General features: G+C 36.8%; 2 protein-coding genes across 2 annotated transcripts in view; one reads left to right on the top strand and one right to left on the bottom strand.

Annotated features, from left to right (window-relative positions):
* LOC113651616 (aerolysin-like protein) overlaps positions 1 to 20072 on the bottom strand; it is a 382868-nt gene that overhangs the window by 184231 nt on the left and 178565 nt on the right. The gene's annotated exons all lie outside the window — the stretch shown is intronic.
* LOC113637495 (aerolysin-like protein) lies at positions 17387 to 19337 on the top strand. The gene is made up of 2 exons (XM_027138190.2): positions 17387 to 17533; positions 18504 to 19337. The coding sequence occupies exons 1-2, from the start codon at positions 17444 to 17446 to the stop codon at positions 18939 to 18941; spliced, it is 528 nt and encodes a 175-aa protein (XP_026993991.2). The 5' UTR covers positions 17387 to 17443; the 3' UTR covers positions 18942 to 19337.

Genomic DNA, 20072 nt, shown 5'->3' with positions numbered 1-20072 from the left:
TTACAGGACACTCGAGATCTTCCACTCTAACCTCCAACACATCATGGAGATCTTCGTGGAACTGGCTTTGTACACAGTGTAATGGCGGCACATGCACCGCCGCAAATGCATGGAGAAAAAACCGCTCTTTGCCCACTGCATCGGCAGCCAAGAAGCAGGAGAGTGTAAAAGGCGGCGGTTCAGCACCATGGTCAGCGACACTAAGCGCGAGCTCCCGAACTTCAGCACGGTGTCTAGCGCCGCGGGGGGTGAGAGCGAGGCGCAGCGGAGCGGACGAAACTCCCGCCGAAAATCACGGGCCAATCAGGAGCGCCGCTGGAGCATTCACTCTCCAGGTGGAAAGCACAGCAGGAATCTATCGGATCTAATGCTTCTTGTTTTTCTGATAGTCTTTTACAGACACATCCAGCTGACCTGGGACTTCAAATTGCCGGCTGAGCCTTTGCTACGCTCCTGGAGAGGACCGCTTCACCTCTACCCTGCCGTCCCCCTCCTACTGCCTAGGTTTGAATCCTGGACTTCTGCCCAAATGCCCCTGAAGCCCCTTAATTAAAGGGGGGAACTATTTACTTTAATGCCTTTTTCTGGTTTTTGCACTACATTAAACTGAGGAGAAAATAAATATCACCACGTTGTTCCTACATCCAGTGAAGACCAGATGCTTTTTGGTAGAACATTCCAAGAGCCCTTATCTAAGGTATGTAGAGCTTTCATGGGATGTAATGGAGAAGAAATAACAGTTAGAGAAATTATGATTCCCTTCCAATGTCTTATCAAAAGTTTCTGAGAGACAAAGAAATGTCACTTCATTGTGGTTTCTTAGATGTTCTGACATTTTAAGGTAATTAACCTGTGCTGTATATTCATGATTACATTATGTAGGTTATTAACTGTGTATGTAGATTAGAGTATTATAGCTTTATAATTACTGTATGTGTTAATGTATGTGAAAGCTCGATTCTGAACATTTTCTGTTGTGTGAAATCCTCATTGGGTGTGAACACATTAACTGAACAATGTTAACATGACCGACTTTTTTTCATGTAAGTGAAATCCGCTTGTGTTTTATTATAGCAATGGGGTTAAACATGGTTTATTTATTTATTTTAGTTAACTTCAGTTAAAGGAAACATTTTTTTTGTACAGAATAACCAAGTATATTTATATGGTGCTGTCTTTATATATCTGTATTGTAGTTTATTATATTGTCTGTTTGCACTGTCTCTTTATGTCGATAGATTAATTAGTTCTGTGTTGTCTCATGTAGGTCGGTGTCTTTATGTAGCACCAGGGTCCTGGACAAACGTTTCATTTCACTGTGTACTGTATCAGATATTGTATTTGGTCACAATGACATTTAAAAGCCCCTCAACTTGACCTGATCGTATACCATACTTACATACTTATACATACAAGCACAGTTATCAGTGTGTCTAAGCTGGTGGTTGTAGATAAAGTCCACCACTATAGATTATAGTATTACAGCATTATAGTTACTGTATATGATAATGTGTAATTCATATTATGAAAGCTTAATTCTGATGATTTTCTATTACAGTGTGGTTTGTCAGTGTGTTAATCATTAATAAATAAAGTCTGTCAGTAGTACTGGTAAAGAAATCACTAGCATTAAAGTTGATAACTTCTTAATTCTGAGGTGTAAATACTGTAATGTTAAATCCTCATTAGGTGTGAATACATTAACTTAACAATGTTAACAATGACTGGTTTTATTTTATTTAATGTCATTGAATTCCGCTAGTATTTTCTTATACTGTAGTAATGGGCTTGTACATGATTTATTCATCTCACTGCTGATCTTACTGATGTTGTGTATCCCACTATTTCTGATGTGATACCCAAAGTGGCTGTTGGAGAAATTAAATCCATGTCCTACCAACATCAAGATATGAATTAACTATTGGTGTTAAGGTTACATATGTTTCAGAGACCAATGAAGAGAAAATGGAGCTCACTGTGTTCATCAGTTTTTGTGCAACACTTTGGGGACATACTGTACACATGGCTGTGATGTCCAGGTGTCCTGTACTGTATATTAAACAGCTACAGAGAACTTGGAGAAGGTTAAGTTAGGTTAAGCTACCAGTAGCATGTGCCACTAATATTGACATGTGTACGTTATGGAACAGTGTGTTATGTAGTAGATGTTATGGCCAAAGTGGACAAAGTCTAAAGGAATAGATAATAATTATAGTGGAGAAAGTATATAAGTATAGAAAACAATTTATTATGTTAATTAATAAGAATGAATTAGATTAAATGTGCTCAAGTAGTGTATGAGTGTTTGTTTACATCAGCATATAGTAACATTTTACTGGGAAGACTGGGACTTGTGGTAGTGCTCAGGAAGAATCTAGAATAATACATAATTATGTTAAAAACAAGTCAGAAGCTTAGTTTCAATTGAGACTGATTTTATTGATGGAAATTATAACAGATTATAATCTGAAAATGTCAAAAGAAAAGAAACAAAGTGTTACACAAAGCTAGAGTCAAACTAGAGCTAAAAAAAATAACAAAATGAGATGTTTTAGTCTTGTACCACTGGTAGACTAGCAGAATAAATTGTCTGAACCAGCAAAATAAATCAAATCAATTTTTTTATTGGTTAACAGCTTTGGAAAAAAAAATCAACCAAAAGAATCGATTATGAAAAGCAAATATGAAAAACAATCAAACTAAGCTAACCTCAAACACAAACATTATTGATTCAAATGATTTAATATATGAGATTTGGGTGATTAGTCACTTTGGGTGGGACTATAGAAATGGTGGGATACACCACATTGGTATCACTAGTTGAGCATCATGAAGCCGAAGCGATCAATGCCAGATGAATGACGTCCTTGGATTCCAATGCATTTCCCAGAGGCAACATCAACTTGTACTTCTGGCTTCAGCTTACCACTTTTCATGCTTGCAAAGAACTGCTTCCCAGTATTTGTACTGAATTTGATGGCACCCAGATGAGTACCCTCTTGATTTGGCGAAAGTGAAAGGGAGTCGAATATCTCATCTTGGTTAAAGGTAAACTCTTGCAGTTCCCCAGAAGGAATACCAAACTGTGCTATCCGCTTATCAGCAAGTTCCACCTTCACAGCTTTTATCTGAGAATCACCTTCCCAAACCTGGATCTTTTTCAACAAGGATCGATTTTGCAGGCCATTAAAATTGAAAGGTTCTCCTCCATTTCCACCAACTTGAACAATACTGAACATCTTGTTCTTAACCTTAAAAAGACAAACATTTCAAGATGGATGAAAATAGTTCTTCTGATAAATAGGCAAGTTTAAGATGAATTGTAGTTAAGATAATAAAATGCCTGAAGCATGAGCTACTGCTGATATTATTTGCTGATTCAGCTCATTAAGCTTCATTAAACAACTGTATTATGAGATGTCTTTTTGTACGCTAATGGCCAGATTAATGTTTTACAAAAGGATGCCATCCTCTGTGTTCTAATAATCTGTTCGATTACTTCACCCACTTCCTGTTAGCGCCATATAAAAAGCACATGTGCTAGCATGTCAGTGTGAAACTTTAGACATGTGTAAGTTCTGAGTTGTGTTATTGTGGAAAGCTTTATCATGTATGATGCTGTCTTGCCTTTATGTATTTGCCAAGTCTTTAAATGTTTTCTATCTGTCTTTGATACGTGGTGTTTAAAGTGTGTTTCCTCTCCTCATGTTAACTTTTACTGTACAGAACCTCACTCTGTGTCTGAGACCCCTATGTTACACCATCACTAACATTTAACTTTGGGATTAACAGACTTTTTTTTTTTTTTTTTTTTTTTTAATAAACACAGAAGTGGATGTTAACTAGCATAATTCAGAACTCTGAGACCCAAAGATTTTATTGCCAGCATGTACAGAGTTGAGTTATGAACGCCATGTGAGAATTTATTAGTAAAATTTCATCAGTCAGTATAAAATATAAACTAATAAACAAGGTGTAATGTGATAAAGTGGAGTCCTACAGAGCTTTATGTCTCTTATACCACACCAATTTACTTTACCAGTACTAACAAATTTTATTTATTATTGATTAACGCACTGACAAACCACACTGTAATAGAAAGTGATCAGAATTAAGCTTTCATAATATGAGTTAAACATTATCATATACAGTAACTATAATGCTGTAATACTATAATCTACATACACAGTAATCTACATACACAGTTAATAACCTACATAATGTCATCAAGAATAAACTGCACACTTACAAGGAACTGATGAAGCAGGTAGCAAGAAATGTCTTCTTTAAAAGACGTCTTGTGAAGGATGCAAGTTTGTGGATGAGACAGAAGCTTCATGCTCTCGTATTTATACCAAATAAAAGGGTGGTGCTGAGTCTTACACCACACTTCCAAGTACCAAGTGTGTTTGTGTTTGTCCATGCTGTTATTTGGAAATCAGATTTCACAAGCTTTTCACCCCTCATTGCACAATAATGTTTATTATTTGGTGAACATTCCTTTTTGTCACTCAACTTTGATATGACATCTTAACACAGAATCATGTTTTCTGTAACAGATACAGTGGAATTTTTCTCCAACCTACAAAACTTTCATTCTGTTTATAATAAAGCATAATAATCTACAATGTCTTCTCTATTGCATCAGATAGAAGCTCTATAGGCTTTCGATCAGGGTTTTGGGAATGTTCTATCAAAAAGCGTCTGGTCTGCATTAGATCATTATCCTGCTTAAAAAAAATCACATTTCATCAATAAAACACAACCTGACCAACACCAATGTAGTAACAAAAATATCCAGCCATGTTCATATGCGTAATTTAAAGTACCCTGATAGATGAGTTTGCCATCAGACTCCTACATCTTTACATTTTTAAATGCTGCTACAACTGTTTTTGCAGAACAAACAGACTGTATACTGGGTGGTGCTGTCTTTATATATCTGTATTGTAGTTTATTATATTGTCTGTTTGCACTGTCTCTTTATGGCGATAGATTGATTAGTTCTGTGTTGTCTCATGTAGGTCGGTGTCTTTATGTAGCACCAGGGTCCTGGACAAACGTTTCATTTCACTGTGTACTGTATCAGATATTGGATTTGGTCAAAATGACATTTAAAAGCCTCTCAACTTGACCTGATCGTATACAATACTTACATACTAATACATACAAGCACAGTTACCAGTGTGTCTAAGCTGGTGGTTGTAGATAAATTACACAAGTTTTTCATCCCAGAAGTTATTTTCTTAAAGCTTAAAATACACAATGGAGCGATTTACTATTTATTTACTGATTTAGGTGACTGAATAATTAAACATACAAACGTCTTTGTCAGAGATTAATTTCCTTAAACTCTGAGAAGTCATAATGATGAGGTTTATTCTTTTGTGAACATTCATTTGTGTCACTGAACCTATTGATGACATCTTAACACGGAATCATGGTTTCTGTTACGATGGAATTTTTCTCCAAACCAAAAAATATTCAGTCTGTTTATGATAAAGCATCAAAAATCTACAAAGTAGTTTCTATTCTATTCCATAGAAGCTCTATAGGCTCTATCAAAAAGCATCTGGTCTGTATTGGATCATTGTGAAGGACTCATGTGGATGTGAATTCCAGTTTGCTGGTAAGCGCTCAGGAGGATGTTTGGGTCATCAACTGATCAGCTACTGATCGGAAGGTCATAGGTTCGAACCCCAGGTCCACCAAGCTGCCACTTCTGGGTCCCTGAGCAAGGCCCTTAACCCTCAGTTGCTCAGTTGTAAGTCACTCTGGATAAGGGTGTCTGCTAAATGCCGTAAATGTAAATGTAATCAAGGACATAAACTTGATAACTATGACACCACCCAGTATACAGTCTGTTTGTTCTGCAAAAACAGTTGTAGCAGCATTTAAAAATTTAAAGATGTAGGAGTCTAATGGCAAACTCATCTATCAGGGTACTTTAAATTACACATATGAACATGGCTGGATCTTTTTGTTACTACATTGGTGTTGGTCAGGTTGTGTTTTATTGATGAAATGTGATTTTTTTTTTAAAGCAGGATAATGATCTAATGCAGACCAGATGCTTTTTGATAGAACATTCCCAAAATCCTGATCTAAAGCCTATAGAGCTTCTATGTAATGTAATAGAGAAGACATTGTAGATTTTTGATGCTTTATTATAAACAGAATGAAAGTTTTGTAGGTTGGAGAAAAATTCCACTGTATCTGTTACAGAAAACTTGATTCTGTGAAAATATGTTATTAAAGTTTCTGAACGGAGATTAATTCTTGAGTGTTCGGACAGTTTAAGGGTATTAACCCTTAGGGGGAAAAAGCTTCTCTAATCGGAATTCCTGCTAACAGCGTGAGAACACACACACACACACACACACACACACACACACACACACACACACACACACACACACACACACACACACACACACACACACACACACACAGGTAAAACCGTGGATGTGTTCCTTTTAACTCTCCTAAAATGACTACCATACACTTTGTATACATTTTACACGATGTACAATATTTTCCTTTCCACTCTCTAAAACTCAGACGTTTAGATAAAGCTGGATCACTTGAAGCTTTCAAATCATCAGAGTAAACTGAGACAACAAAACAAAAGTCTTCTTCAAATACATTAACTGCAGCAAGAAAAGTGAAAAGTATTTTAAAGTGAAAAGTATATTTTAAGTATTTTAATTACTGTGTGTAATTTAAACACTGACACAGGCAAGAAAAAGGAAGTGTGTCACTGGACTCAGGTCACATATTGGTGTTACATATTGATTATTTTGTGTGTATTTTCTGTCCTGCCACAGTTAGTGTTTAACGTAAACGCTTTTGCTTTCGGTATTAAGACTGTAACTGACACTGTATGTAGATTAGAGTATTATAGCTTTATAATTACTGTATGTGTTAATGCTTAATTTTAAGGTTTCTTTAACTCATATTATGAAAGCTCGATTCTGAACATTTTCTGACGTGCGAAATCCTCATTGGGTGTGAACACATTAACTGAACAATGTTAACATGACCGACTATTTTTCATGTAAGTGAAATCTGCTTGTGTTTTATTGCAGCAATGGCGTTAGATATGGTTTATTCATGTTAGTTAACTTCAGTTAAAGGAAACTTTTTTGGAAAGTTTATAGTTTATATTCATCAACATTGTTAAGTCTGTTCAGCTTACCAATGTTGTGTATCCCACCATTCATTATGTGATACCCAAAATGGCTGTTGGAGAAATGAAATCTGTGTTTTACCAGAACAACACTTCTGAAACTCAGGAATTTACAATTGAGACCTATAAAAAAAATCATCCAAATATCCTCCTGGTCTGTTAAGGGCAAAATGGATTCCACATTCAGCCTGGAAGTAAATGCAGGAATTCCACTGCTTGTGAGGGAGGAATCAAGATATGACTTAAATATTGGTGTTGAAGGTACATATGCTTCAGAGACCAGTGAAGAGAAAACAGAGCTCTCCACGTTTCCTGTTAAAGTTCCTGCAGGTAAAAAAGTGGATGTGCGCGTCACACTTGGCCAGGCTACAGTTGATCTCCCATTCACTGGCATCAAGAAGATTACCTGCTATAATGGCAGCGTGCTGGAGATTAAAACCAGTGGAACCTACAAGGGTGTCGTTTACTCTGTTGAAAAAGTGACTGTGAATGAATCAAACAAAATGCTTGATCAGGCCTAATAAGCTTTGAATGAAATTGTACTGTACTGTACAAAAACTCAGTATCTCAGTAAAGGTCTTCCTGACTTGAAGTGTGTGTGTGTGTGTGTGTGTGTGTGTGTGTGTGTGTGTGTGTGTGTGTGTGTGTGTGTGTGTGTGTGTGTGTGTGTGTGTGTGTGTGTCCTGGGGGGGGCCATTACACTATTTCAGCATATTTAAAAGTATTAATGTAAATTTTTGGAAACTTTGTCCACTTTGGCCATAATGTGTAATACAGTGTTCCACTTCATACTTATGTCAATATCAGTGACAAATATTACTGGAGAAAACTTATCCATTTGTCTGAGTTGTCTGTGGTTGTTTCTACTACGTGTGTACTCGTATCTGTAGCCAGCGGTGACTTCTACAATCTTGCATGTTTTCGTGTGTCCTGTATGGGGTGGGACGGGAGATTTTTTTTATTATTTTTTTTTTAATCTTTAAACCAGTGAAAACAGTGATTTGATTTATTCTGCTAGTCTAATCCAGTATTTGTAAACCTTTATAAAAGATTAAAAGATTATAATCTGTTAGGATTTAAATCATTAAAACCCCTCTCAATAGAAACTAATGCTTTGACTCGTGGATGGTTCTAGATGCTTCCCGAAGCCCAGTGTCCCAGTGAACCGTGTCTTAACAAGGCTAACACAGGAAAACCTCTGGTGAAGCACAATGTCTACATGGCTAGATCTGCTCTTTATCAGAACTGTAAGGAATTCTCATCCACCGCCTGGGCAGGGTAACCCTCTTTTCGTCTGCCGCCTGGGCAGGGTAACCCTCTTTTCGTCTGCCGCCTGGGCAGGGTAAATAAATTCAGCCTCTGCTCGGTTTCTGGTTCCCGGCGAGTACTCTGGGAAGTCTAAGTCTTTAGTCAAAGTCTTTCAAAGAGAAGTTCCAAAGTTTATTAAGTAAAACAAGAATATATAGTCATACAAGAAGAAGGATGGTGTAATGTGTGTGTGCAGAGCTTAATGTGAGTGTCCACAAAAGCTGTTTTGGCCGTTATCTCAAAGTAGGAACCTCTCCAGCCAAGGTATCATGTTTCTTAGAACTGCTTTTGGTGTTGCAAGTGTGATGGGGTGGGGAGGGGGTTAAACTAAGGTCAAGGCATCTGTGTGTACCGTATTTGTAAGATAGATAAGTAATGTTTACGGGCGTGGGTGTGAGGGAGAGTGTGTGTGTGTGTGTGAGAGAGAGAAAGAACAATGTGCTCTATACAAAAAGTCTGCAACATTATCAGAAAAGATTGTTATTGTACAATTATTCTCACACACAAGTGTGAAGTGTTTTTTTATTGAATCCACATTTCTTTGTCTCACAGGAACTTTTTATAACACCTTGCAAGGGAATCATAGATTCTGTAAATGTTATGATGAAATTTTCCTCCAAGTGACAAAACTTTCAATCTGTTTATAATCGAGCGTCAAACAATCAACACACTCCAAGTTACCAGATGTGTGGGGCGGAGCTATCAAAACAGGGGTGACACCCATTTGGGTTTGGGGTGTGTTTGTGTTGATGATTTCAAATGTCAACATTGGCTTTCAAACATCGTGCACCGCACCTTTAATGTAGCATGATCTACTATACACAAATCTTGTATATGAAAGTAACTATACATTGTGTGACCTCATAAAACATTTCGTAATGATGGAGCATCCTACAGAGCATCTTACATTTAGATGGACAAGGTGAAAGATTTACATCCATAGTGATTATATACCTTAGTTCAATAAGGGCTGAATCCGAGCTACAGAATTCTAGATTCACTGGCGTTATTGACAACCAGACGGATAATCAGACTCAATAAATGCAGTGAGAACTAATGATAAGAAAATAGGACAAATGCAAAATACAAAGGACATTATTATTATTATAGAACAGAAATACAAATAAATCACATGTATCATTAACAGAACTTACTTCATTGGCCACTTATTACAACAGGAGAACTTTATCTTGTACCTGTTGTCTCTTTCTATAAAGTTTTTGTTTGGAAAACAAAAACTTTCCCTGTTTCCCTGTACGTGGCAGCACCTTCTTCCTGCATCACTCTGTCACAATTTTCATAATAAAAGTCTCTTGCCTTTCAATCAGTTTTTATAGGAAAAGTATTGAAACAAAAGACATCATAACAATAAAGAAACCCATTTAAATATAATGAAGTGAGTTCAGTGTCTTTTACAGTCTTAATACCGAAAGCAAATGCATTCATGTTAAAGACTAACTGCAGCAGGATAGAAAATACACACAAAATACCGAAAGCAAAAGCGTTTACGTTAAACACTAACTGCGGCAGGACAGAAAATACTCACAAAATAATCAATATGTAACACCAATATGTGGCCTGATTCCAGTGACACACTTCCTTTTTCTTGCCTGTGTCAGTGTTTAAATTACACACTTTAATTTTCTTTCCTTTTTCATAAATAATATCTGACTACTGCTCTTTTCCCCACTTTTTTAAAATACTTTTCACTTTCCTGCTGCAGTTAATGTATTTGGGGAAGGCTTTTGTTTTGTTTTCTCAGTTTACTCTGATGATTTGAAAGCTTCAAGTGATCCAGCTTTATCTAAACGTCTGAGTTGTAGCGAGTGGAAAGCAAAATACATCATGTAAAGTGTATGTTAGTCATTTTAGGAGAGTGAAAAGGAACTTAGTGAATAAGTTTAATCAACCCCCACACCCGTAAACATTACTTATCTATCTTACAAATACGGTACACACAGATGCCTTGACCTTAGTTTAACCCCTCCCCACCCCATCACACTTGCAACACCAAAAGCAGTTCTAAGAAACATGATACCTTGGCTGGAGAGGTTCCTACTTTGAGATAACGGCCAAGACAGCTTTTGTGGACACTCGCATTAAGCTCTGCACAGACACATTACGCCATCCTTCTTCTTGTACGACTATATATTCTTGTTTTACTTAATAAACTTTGGAACTTCTCTCTGAAAGACTTTGACTAAAGACTTAGACTTCCCAGAGTACTCGCCGGGAACCAGAAACCGAGCAGAGGCTGAATTTATTTACCCTGCCCAGGCGGCAGACGAAAAGAGGGTTACCCTGCCCAGGCGGCAGACGAAAAGAGTGTTACCCTGCCCAGGCGGTGGATGAGAATTCCTTACAGTTCTGATAAAGAGCAGATCTAGCCATGTAGACATTGTGCTTCACCAGAGGTTTTCCTGTGTTAGCCTTGTTAAGACACGGTTCACTGGGACACTGGGCTTCGGGAAGCATCTAGAACCATCCACGAGTCAAAGCATTAGTTTCTATTGAGAGGGGTTTTAATGATTGAAATCCTAACAGATTATAATCTTCCTGATAAGTAAAAGGAATTAAATACAAATCTTACAGCAGTCTACAGTCACAATAGACAAAAGAAGTTTTGTAAAGAATTTTTTATTAATCAACAATGTGGGTTTACAAATACTGGATTAGACTAGCAGAATAAATCAAATCACTGTTTTCACTGGTTTAAAGATTAAAAAAAAAATAATAAAAAAAAGCTCCCGTCCCACCCCATACAGGACACACGAAAACATGCAAGATTGTAGAAGTCACCGCTGACTACAGATACGAGTACACACGTTGTAGAAACAACCACAGACAACTCAGACAAATGGATAAGTTTTCTCCAGTAATATTTGTCACTGATATTGACATAAGTATGAAGTGGAACACTGTATTACACATTATGCCCAAAGTCGACAAAGTTTTCAAAAATTTACATTAATACTTTTAAATATGCTGAAATAGTGTAATACCCCCCCCTCAACACACACACACACACACACACACACACACACACACACACACACACACACACACACACACACACACACACACACACACACACACACACACTTCAAGTCAGGAAGACCTTTACTGAGATACTGAGTTTTTGTACAGTACAGTACAATTTCATTCAAAGCTTATTAGGCTTGATCAAGCATTTTGTTTGATTCATTCACAGTCACTTTTTCATCAGAGTAAACGACACCCTTGTAGGTTCCACTGGTTATAAACTCCAGCACGCTGCCATTATAGCAGGTAATCTTCATGATGCCAGTGAATGGGAGGTCAACTGTAGCCTGGCCAAGTGTGATGTTCACATCCATGGTTTTACCTGGAGGAACTTTAACAGGAAATGTGGAGAGCTCTGTTTTCTCTTCACTGGTCTCTGAAGCATATGTACCTTCAACACCAATATTTAATTCATATCTTGATTCCTCCCTCACAAGCAGTGGAATTCCTGCATTTACTTCCAGGCTGAATGTGGAATCCATTTTGCCCTTAAAGACCAGGAGGATATTTGGATGATTTTTTTTATAGGTCTCAATTGTAAATTCCTGAGTTTCAGAAGTGTTGTTCTGGTAAAACACAGATTTCATTTCTCCAACAGCCATTTTGGGTATCACATCATGAATGGTGGGATACACAACATTGGTAAGCTGAGCAGACTTAACAATGTTGATGAATATGAACTATTAACTTTCCAAAAAAGTTTCCTTTAACTGAAGTTAACTAACATGAATAAACCATGTTTAACCCCATTGCTGCAATAAAACACAAGCGGATTTCACTTACATGAAAAAAGTCGGTCATGTTAACATTGTTCAGTTAATGTGTTCACACCCAATGAGGATTTTGCACAACAGAAAATGTTCAGAATCGAGCTTTCATAATATGAGTTAAAGAAACCTTAAAATTAAGCATTAACACATACAGTAATTATAAAGCTATAATACTCTAATCTACATACAGTGTCAGTTACAGTCTTAATACTGAAAGCAAAAGCGCTTACGTTAAACACTAACTGTGGCAGGACAGAAAATACACACAAAATAATCAATATGTAACACCAATATGTGACCTGAGTTCAGTGACACACTTCCTTTTTCTTGCCTGTGTCAGTGTTTAAATTACACACTTTAATTTTCTTTCCTTTTTCATAAATAATATCTGACTACTGCTCTTTTCCCCACTTTTTTAAAATACTTCTCACTTTCCTGCTGCAGTTAATGTATTTGGGGAAGACTTTTGTTTTGTTTTCTCACTTTACTCTGATAATTTGAAAGCTTCAAGTGATCCATCTTTATCTAAATGTCTGAGTTGTAGAGAGTGGAAAGCAAAATACATCATGTAAAGTGTATGGTAGCCATTTTAGGAGAGTGAAAAGGAACTTAGTGAATAAGTTTAATCAAGTTAAAATGAAACATAATTAGAGTAGTTGTGAGAATAATTGTATAATAACAATCTTTTCTGGTAATGTTGCGGACTTTTTGTATAGAGTACATTGTTCTTTCACACACACACACACACACACACACACACACACACACACACACACACACACACACACACACACACACACACACACACACACACACACACACACTCTCTCTCTCTCTCTCTCTCTCTCTCTCTCTCTCCCCCACACCCACACCCGTAAACATTACTTCTCTATTTTACACATACTGTACACACGGATGCCTTGACCTTAGTTTAACCCCCTCCCCACCCCATCACAATTGCAACACCAAAAGCAGTTCTAAGAAACATGATACCTTGGCTGGAGAGGTTCCTACTTTGAGATAACGGCCAAAACAGCTTTTGTGGACACTCGCATTAAGCTCTGCACACACACATTACGCCATCCTTCTTCTTGTACGACTATATAGTCTTGTTTTACTTAAAGTTCCTCCAGGTAAAACCGTGGATGTGTTCCTTATCACTCTCCTAAAATGACTACCATACACTTTGTATACATTTTACATGATGTACAATATTTTGCTTTCCACTCTCTACAACTCAGACGTTTAGATAAAGCTGGATCACTTGAAGCTTTCAGATCATCAGAGTAAACTGAGAAAACAGAAAACAAAACAAAAGCCTTCTCCAAATGCATTAACTGCAGCAGGAAATTGAAAAGTATTATAAAAAATTGTGGATGATTTTTTATAGGTCTCAAATTCAAATTCAAAGTGTTTATTGTCATATGCACAGACAGAAAGCATGTTTCCCTGCACAATGAAATTCTTACTTTGCTGTCCATACTAAATGTCATACAGTAAAGTAAAAAGTAAAAATAAAAATGTGTGAATGAAAAAATGAATAAAATTGAATAAAAAAGAGCAATAAAAGAAATAAAGTTCTTAATAAAGGCAATAAGAGGTGCAGTTCCGAATAAGGCAATAAAGTGAGGTAGTGCAGTTCTTGGTGAGGTGGTGCAGTTCTTAGAAAATGTATGTGCAAAAAATGTAGTTCAATATAAACAGTTATGTCCATGTAAACAGTTAAGCAGTTATGTCCATAATTGCAAACTCCTCTCAGCTGTTTAGGAGTCTGATGGCAGAGGGGAAGAAAGAGTTCTTCAGTCTAGAGGTCCTACATTTCACACTTCTGTACCTCCGTCCTGAGGGTAGAAGTGTGAACAATCTGTACTGGGGGTGCGAGGGGTCTCTGAGATTGGAAGCAGCTCTCCTGTGGACTCTGTGGTGGTAGATGCTCTGCAGAGAGGGTAGTGGAGTCCTGATGATCTTCTGTAGAGTCTTCACCACTCTCTGCAGACGTTTGCGGTCCATGACAGTAGTGCTGCCGTACCACACAGTGATGCAGTTGGTCAGGACACTCTCGATGACGCAGCTGTAGAGGTTTCTGAGGATCTCAGGTGACATGCCAAACTTCCTCAGCCTCCTCAGAAAATACAGCCGCTGTTGGGCCTTCTTGACCAGCTGCGTGACGTGAAGTGTCCAAGTGAGGTCCTCACTGATGTGGACACCCAGGTATTTAAAATTGCTCACCCTCTCCACTTCAAGCTCCCAGATGAACAGTGGCTGATGCATTCATTGTCCGTGTTGAAGGTGAGGTTGTTGTCTCCGCACCATGACACGAGACTGGCCCCCTCCCTCCTGTAGGCTGCCTCGTCACCGCCAGTGATGCGTCCTATCAATCTATTAATTGTAAATTCCTTAGTTTCAGAACTGTTGTTCTGGTAAAAAAAACAGATTTAATATCTCCAACAGCCATTTTGGGTACCACATAATGAATGGTGGGATACACAACATTGGTAAGCTGAGCAGACTTAACAATGTTGATGAATATAAACTATAAACGTTCCAAAAAAGTTTCCTTTAACTGAAGTTAACTAACATGAATAAACCATGTTTAACCCCATTGCTGCAATAAAACACAAGCAGATTTCACTTACATGAAAAAAGTCGGTCATGTTAACATTGTTCAGTTAATGTGTTCACACCCAATGAGGATTTCGCACGACAGAAAATGTTCAGAATCGAGCTTTCATAATATGAGTTAAAGAAACCTTAAAATTAAGCATTAACACATACAGTAATTATAAAGCTATAATACTCTAATCTACATACAGTGTCAGTTACAGTCTTAATACCGAAAGCAAAAGCGTTTACGTTAAACACTAACTGCGGCAGGACAGAAAATACACACAAAATAATCAATATGTAACACCAATATGTGACCTGAGTCCAGTGACACACTTCCTTTTTCTTGCCTGTGTCAGTGTTTAAATTACACACTTTAATTTTCTTTCCTTTTTCATAAATAATATCTGACTACTGCTCTTTTCCCCACTTTTTTAAAATACTTTTCACTTTCCTGCTGCAGTTAATGTTTTTGGAGAAGACTTTTGTTTTGTTGTCTCAGTTTACTCTGATGATTTGAAAGCTTCAAGTGATCCAGCTTTATCTAAACGTCTGAGTTGTAGCGAGTGGAAAGGAAAATATTGTACATCGTGTAAAATGTATACAAAGTGTATGGTAGTCATTTTAGGAGAGTTAAAAGGAACACATCCACGGTTTTACCTGTGTGTGTGTGTGTGTGTGTGTGTGTGTGTGTGTGTGTGTGTGTGTGTGTGTGTGTGTGTGTGTGTGTGTGTGTGTGCGCTCACGCTGTTAGCAGGAATTCCGATTAGAGAAGCTTTTTCCCCCTAGGGGTCAATACCCTTAAACTGTCCGAACACTCAAGAATTAATCTCCGTCTCAGAAACTTTTAATAACATATTTTCACAGAATCATGTTTTCTGTAACAGATACAGTGGAATTTTTCTCCAACCTACAAAACTTTCATTTTGTTTATAATAAAGCATCAAAAATCTACAATGTCTTCTCTATTACATTACATAGAAGCTCTATAGGCTTTAGATCAGGATTTTGGTAATGTTCTATCAAAAAACATCTGGTCTGCATTAGATCATTATCCTGCTTAAAAAACAAAACCACATTTCATCAATAAAACACAACCTGACCAACATAACCTGATAGATGAGTTTGCCATCAGACTCCTACATCTTTACATTTTTAAATGCTGCTACAACTGTTTTTGCAGAACAAACAGACTGTATACTGGGTGGTGTCATAGTTATCAAGTCCATGTCCTTGATGACCCAAACATCCTCCTGAGCGCTTACCAGCAAACTGGAATTCACATCCACATGAGTCCTTCACAATGATCCAATACAGACCAGATGCTTTTTGATAGAGCCTATAGAGCTTCTATGGAATACAATAGAAACTACTTTGTAGATTTTTGATGCTTTATCATAAACAGACTGAATATTTTTTGTTTTGGAGAAAAATTCCATCGTAACAGAAACCATGATTCCGTGTTAAGATGTCATCAATAGGTTCAGTGACACAAATGAATGTTCACAAAAGAATAAACCTCATCATTATGCCTTCTCAGATTTGAAAGAAAATTAATCTCTGACAAAAACATTTGTATGTTTAATTATTCAGTCACCAAAATAAGTAAATAAATAGTAAATCACTCCATTGTGTATTTTAAGCTTTAAGAAAAAAAAAAAAAACTTGTGTAATTTATCTACAACCAGCAGCTTAGGCACACTGATAACTGTGCTTGTATGTATAAGTATGTAAGTATGGTATACGATCAGGTCAAGTTGAGAGGCTTTTAAATGTCATTGTGACCAAATACAATATCTGATACAGTACACAGTGAAATGAAACGTTTGTCCAGGACCCTGGTGCTACATAAAGACACCGACCTACATGAGACAACACAGAACTAATTAATCTATCGATATAAAGAGACAGTGCAAACAGACAATATAATAAACTACAATACAGATATATAAAGACAGCACCACCCAGTATACAGTCTGTTTGTTCTGCAAAAACAGTTGTAGCAGCATTTAAAAATGTAAAGATGTAGGAGTCTGATGGCAATCTCATCTATCAGGGTACTTTAAATTACACATATGAACATGGCTGGATCTTTTTGTTACTACATTGGTGTTGGTCAGGTTGTGTTTTATTGATGAAACGTGATTTTTTTAAGCAGGATAATGATCTAATGCAGACCAGATGTTTTTTTTGATAGAACATTCCCAAAACCCTGATCTAAAGCCTATAGAGCTTCTATCTGATGCAATAGAGAAGACATTGTAGATTTTGATGCTTTATTATAAACAGAATGAAAGTTTTGTAGGTTGGAGAAAAATTCCACTGTATCTGTTACAGAAAACATGATTCTGTGTTAAGATGACAAAAAGGAATGTTCACCAAATAATAAACATTATTGTGCAATGAGGGGTGAAAAGCTTGTGAAATCTGATTTCCAAATAACAGCATGGACAAACACAAACACACTTGGTACTTGGAAGTGTGGTGTAAGACTCAGCACCACCCTTTTATTTGGTATAAATACGAGAGCATGAAGCTTCTGTCTCATCCACAAACTTGCATCCTTCACAAGACGTCTTTTAAAGAAGACATTTCTTGCTACCTGCTTCATCAGTTCCTTGTAAGTGTGCAGTTTATTCTTGATGACATTATGTAGGTTATTAACTGTGTATGTAGATTACTGTGTATGTAGATTATAGTATTACAGCATTATAGTTACTGTATATGATCATGTTTAACTCATATTATGAAAGCTTAATTCTGATCACTTTCTATTACAGTGTGGTTTGTCAGTGCGTTAATCATTAATAAATAAAATGTGTTAGTACTGGTAAAGTAAATTGGTGTGGTATAAGAGACATAAAGCTCTGTAGGTCTCCACATTATCACATTACACCTTGTTTATTAGTTTATATTTTATACTGAATACTGATGAAATTTCACTAATAAATTCTCACAAGACGTCCATAACTCAACTCTGTACATGCTGGCAATAAAATCCTTGGGTCTCAGAGTTCTGAATTATGCCAGTTAACATCCACTTCTGTGTTTATTAAAAAAAACAAAAAACAAAAACAAGTCTCTTGATCCCAAAGTTAAATGTTAGTGATGGTGTAACATAGGGGTCTCAGACACAGATTGAGGTTCTGTACAGTAAAAGTTAACATGAGGAGAGGAAACACACTTTAAACACCACGTATCAAAGACAGAAAACATTTAAAGACTTGCCAAATACATAAAGGCAAGACAGCATCATACATGATAAAGCTTTCCACAATAACACAACTCAGAACTTACACATGTCTAAAGTTTCACACTGACATGCTAGCTCATGTGCTTTTTATATGGCGCCAACAGGAAGTGGGTGAAGTAATCGAACAGATTATTAGAACACAGAGGATGGCATCCTTTTGTAAAACATTAATCTGGCCATTAGTATACATAAAGACATCCTATAATACAGTTGTTTAATGAAGCTTAATGAGCTGAATCAGCAAATAATATCAGCAGAAGCTCATGCTACAATTCATCTCAAACCTGCCTATTTATCAGAACTATTTTCATCCATCTTAAATGTTTGTCTTCTTAAGGTTAAGAACAAGATGTACAGTATTGTTGAAGTTGGTGGAAATGGAGGAGAACCTTTCAATTTTAATGGCCAGGAAAATGGATCCTTGTTGAAAAAGATCCAGGTTTGGGAAGGTGATTCTCAGATAAAAGCTGTGATGGTGGTTCTTGCTGATAACCGGATAGCACAGTTTGGTATTCCTGCTGGGGAACTGCAAGAGTTTACCTTTAAAAATGATGAGATATTCGACTCCCTTTCACTTTCGCCAAATCAAGAGGGTACTCATCTGGGTGCCATCAAATTCAGTACAAATACTGGGAAGCAGTTCTTTGCAAGCATGAAAAGTGGTAAGCTGAAGCCAGAAGTACAAGTTGATGTTGCCTCTGGGAAATGCATTGGAATCCAAGGACGTTCTTCATCTGGCATTGATCGTTTCGGCTTCATGATGCTCAACAAGTGATACCAATGTGGTGTATCCCACCATTTCTATAGTCTCACCCAAAGTGACTAATCACCCAAATCTCATATATTAAATCATTTGAATCATTAATGTTTGTGTTTGAGGTTAGCTTCGTTTGATTGATTTTCATATTTACTTTTCATAATCGATTCTTTTGGTTGTTTTTTTTTCCCCCAAAGCTGTAAACCAATAAAAAAAAAGTGTTTTGATTTATTTTGCTGGTTCAGACAATTTTTTCTGCTGGTCTAATAGTGGTGCAAGACTAAGACATTTCATTTTGTTATTTTTAGCTCTAGTTTGACTTTAGCTTTGTGTAACAATTTGATTCTTTTCTTTTGACATTTTCAGATCATAATCTGTTATAATTTCCATCAATAAAATCAGTCTCAATTGAAACTAAGCTTCTGACTTGTTTTTTCCATAATTATGTATTATTCTAGATTCTTCCTGAGCTCTACCACAAGTCCCAGTCTTCTCAGTGAAATGTTTCTATATGTTGGAGTAAACAAACACTCATACACTACTTGAGCACATTTAATCTAATTCCTATTATTATCTTGACTTAAGTAAATCGTTCTTCTATATTTCTACACTTTCTCCACTATAATTATTATCTACTCCTTTAGACTTTGTCCACTTTGGCCATAACATCTACTACATAACACACTGTTCCATAACATACACATGTCAATATTAGTGACACATGTTACTGATAGCTACTTAACCTTCTCCAAGTTCTCTGTAGCTGTTTAATATACAGTAAAGGACACCTGGACATCACAGCCATGTGTACAGTATGTCCCCAAAGTGTTCCACCAAAACTGATGAACACAGTGAGCTCCATTTTCTCTGCACTAGTCTCTGAAGCATATGTAACCTTAACACCAATAGTTAATTCATATCTTGATGTTGGTAGGACATTGATTTAATTTCTCCAACAGCCACTTTGGGTATCACATCAGGAACAATGGGATACACAACATCAGTAAGATCAGCAGTAAGATGAATAAATCATGTACAAGCCCATTTCTATAATAAAATACCAGGGAATTCAATGACATTAAATAAAATAAAACCAGTCATCGTTAACATTGTTAAGTTAATATGTTCACACCTGATGAGGATTTCACA

The sequence above is a fragment of the Tachysurus fulvidraco genome, chromosome 15 (genome assembly GCF_022655615.1).
Source record: "Tachysurus fulvidraco isolate hzauxx_2018 chromosome 15, HZAU_PFXX_2.0, whole genome shotgun sequence".
NCBI classification, from domain to species: Eukaryota; Metazoa; Chordata; class Actinopteri; order Siluriformes; family Bagridae; genus Tachysurus; species Tachysurus fulvidraco.
This window is presented reverse-complemented; position numbering and strand designations above follow the sequence as displayed.

Coding starts and splice junctions, on each gene's coding strand:
- LOC113637495 (XM_027138190.2), top strand. CDS start 17,444: ATGAAGCTTCTGTCTCATCCACAAACTTGCATCCTTCACAAGACGTCT. Junction 17,534..18,503: donor ACCTGCTTCATCAGTTCCTT/GTAAGTGTGCAG, acceptor TGTCTTCTTAAG/GTTAAGAACAAGATGTACAG.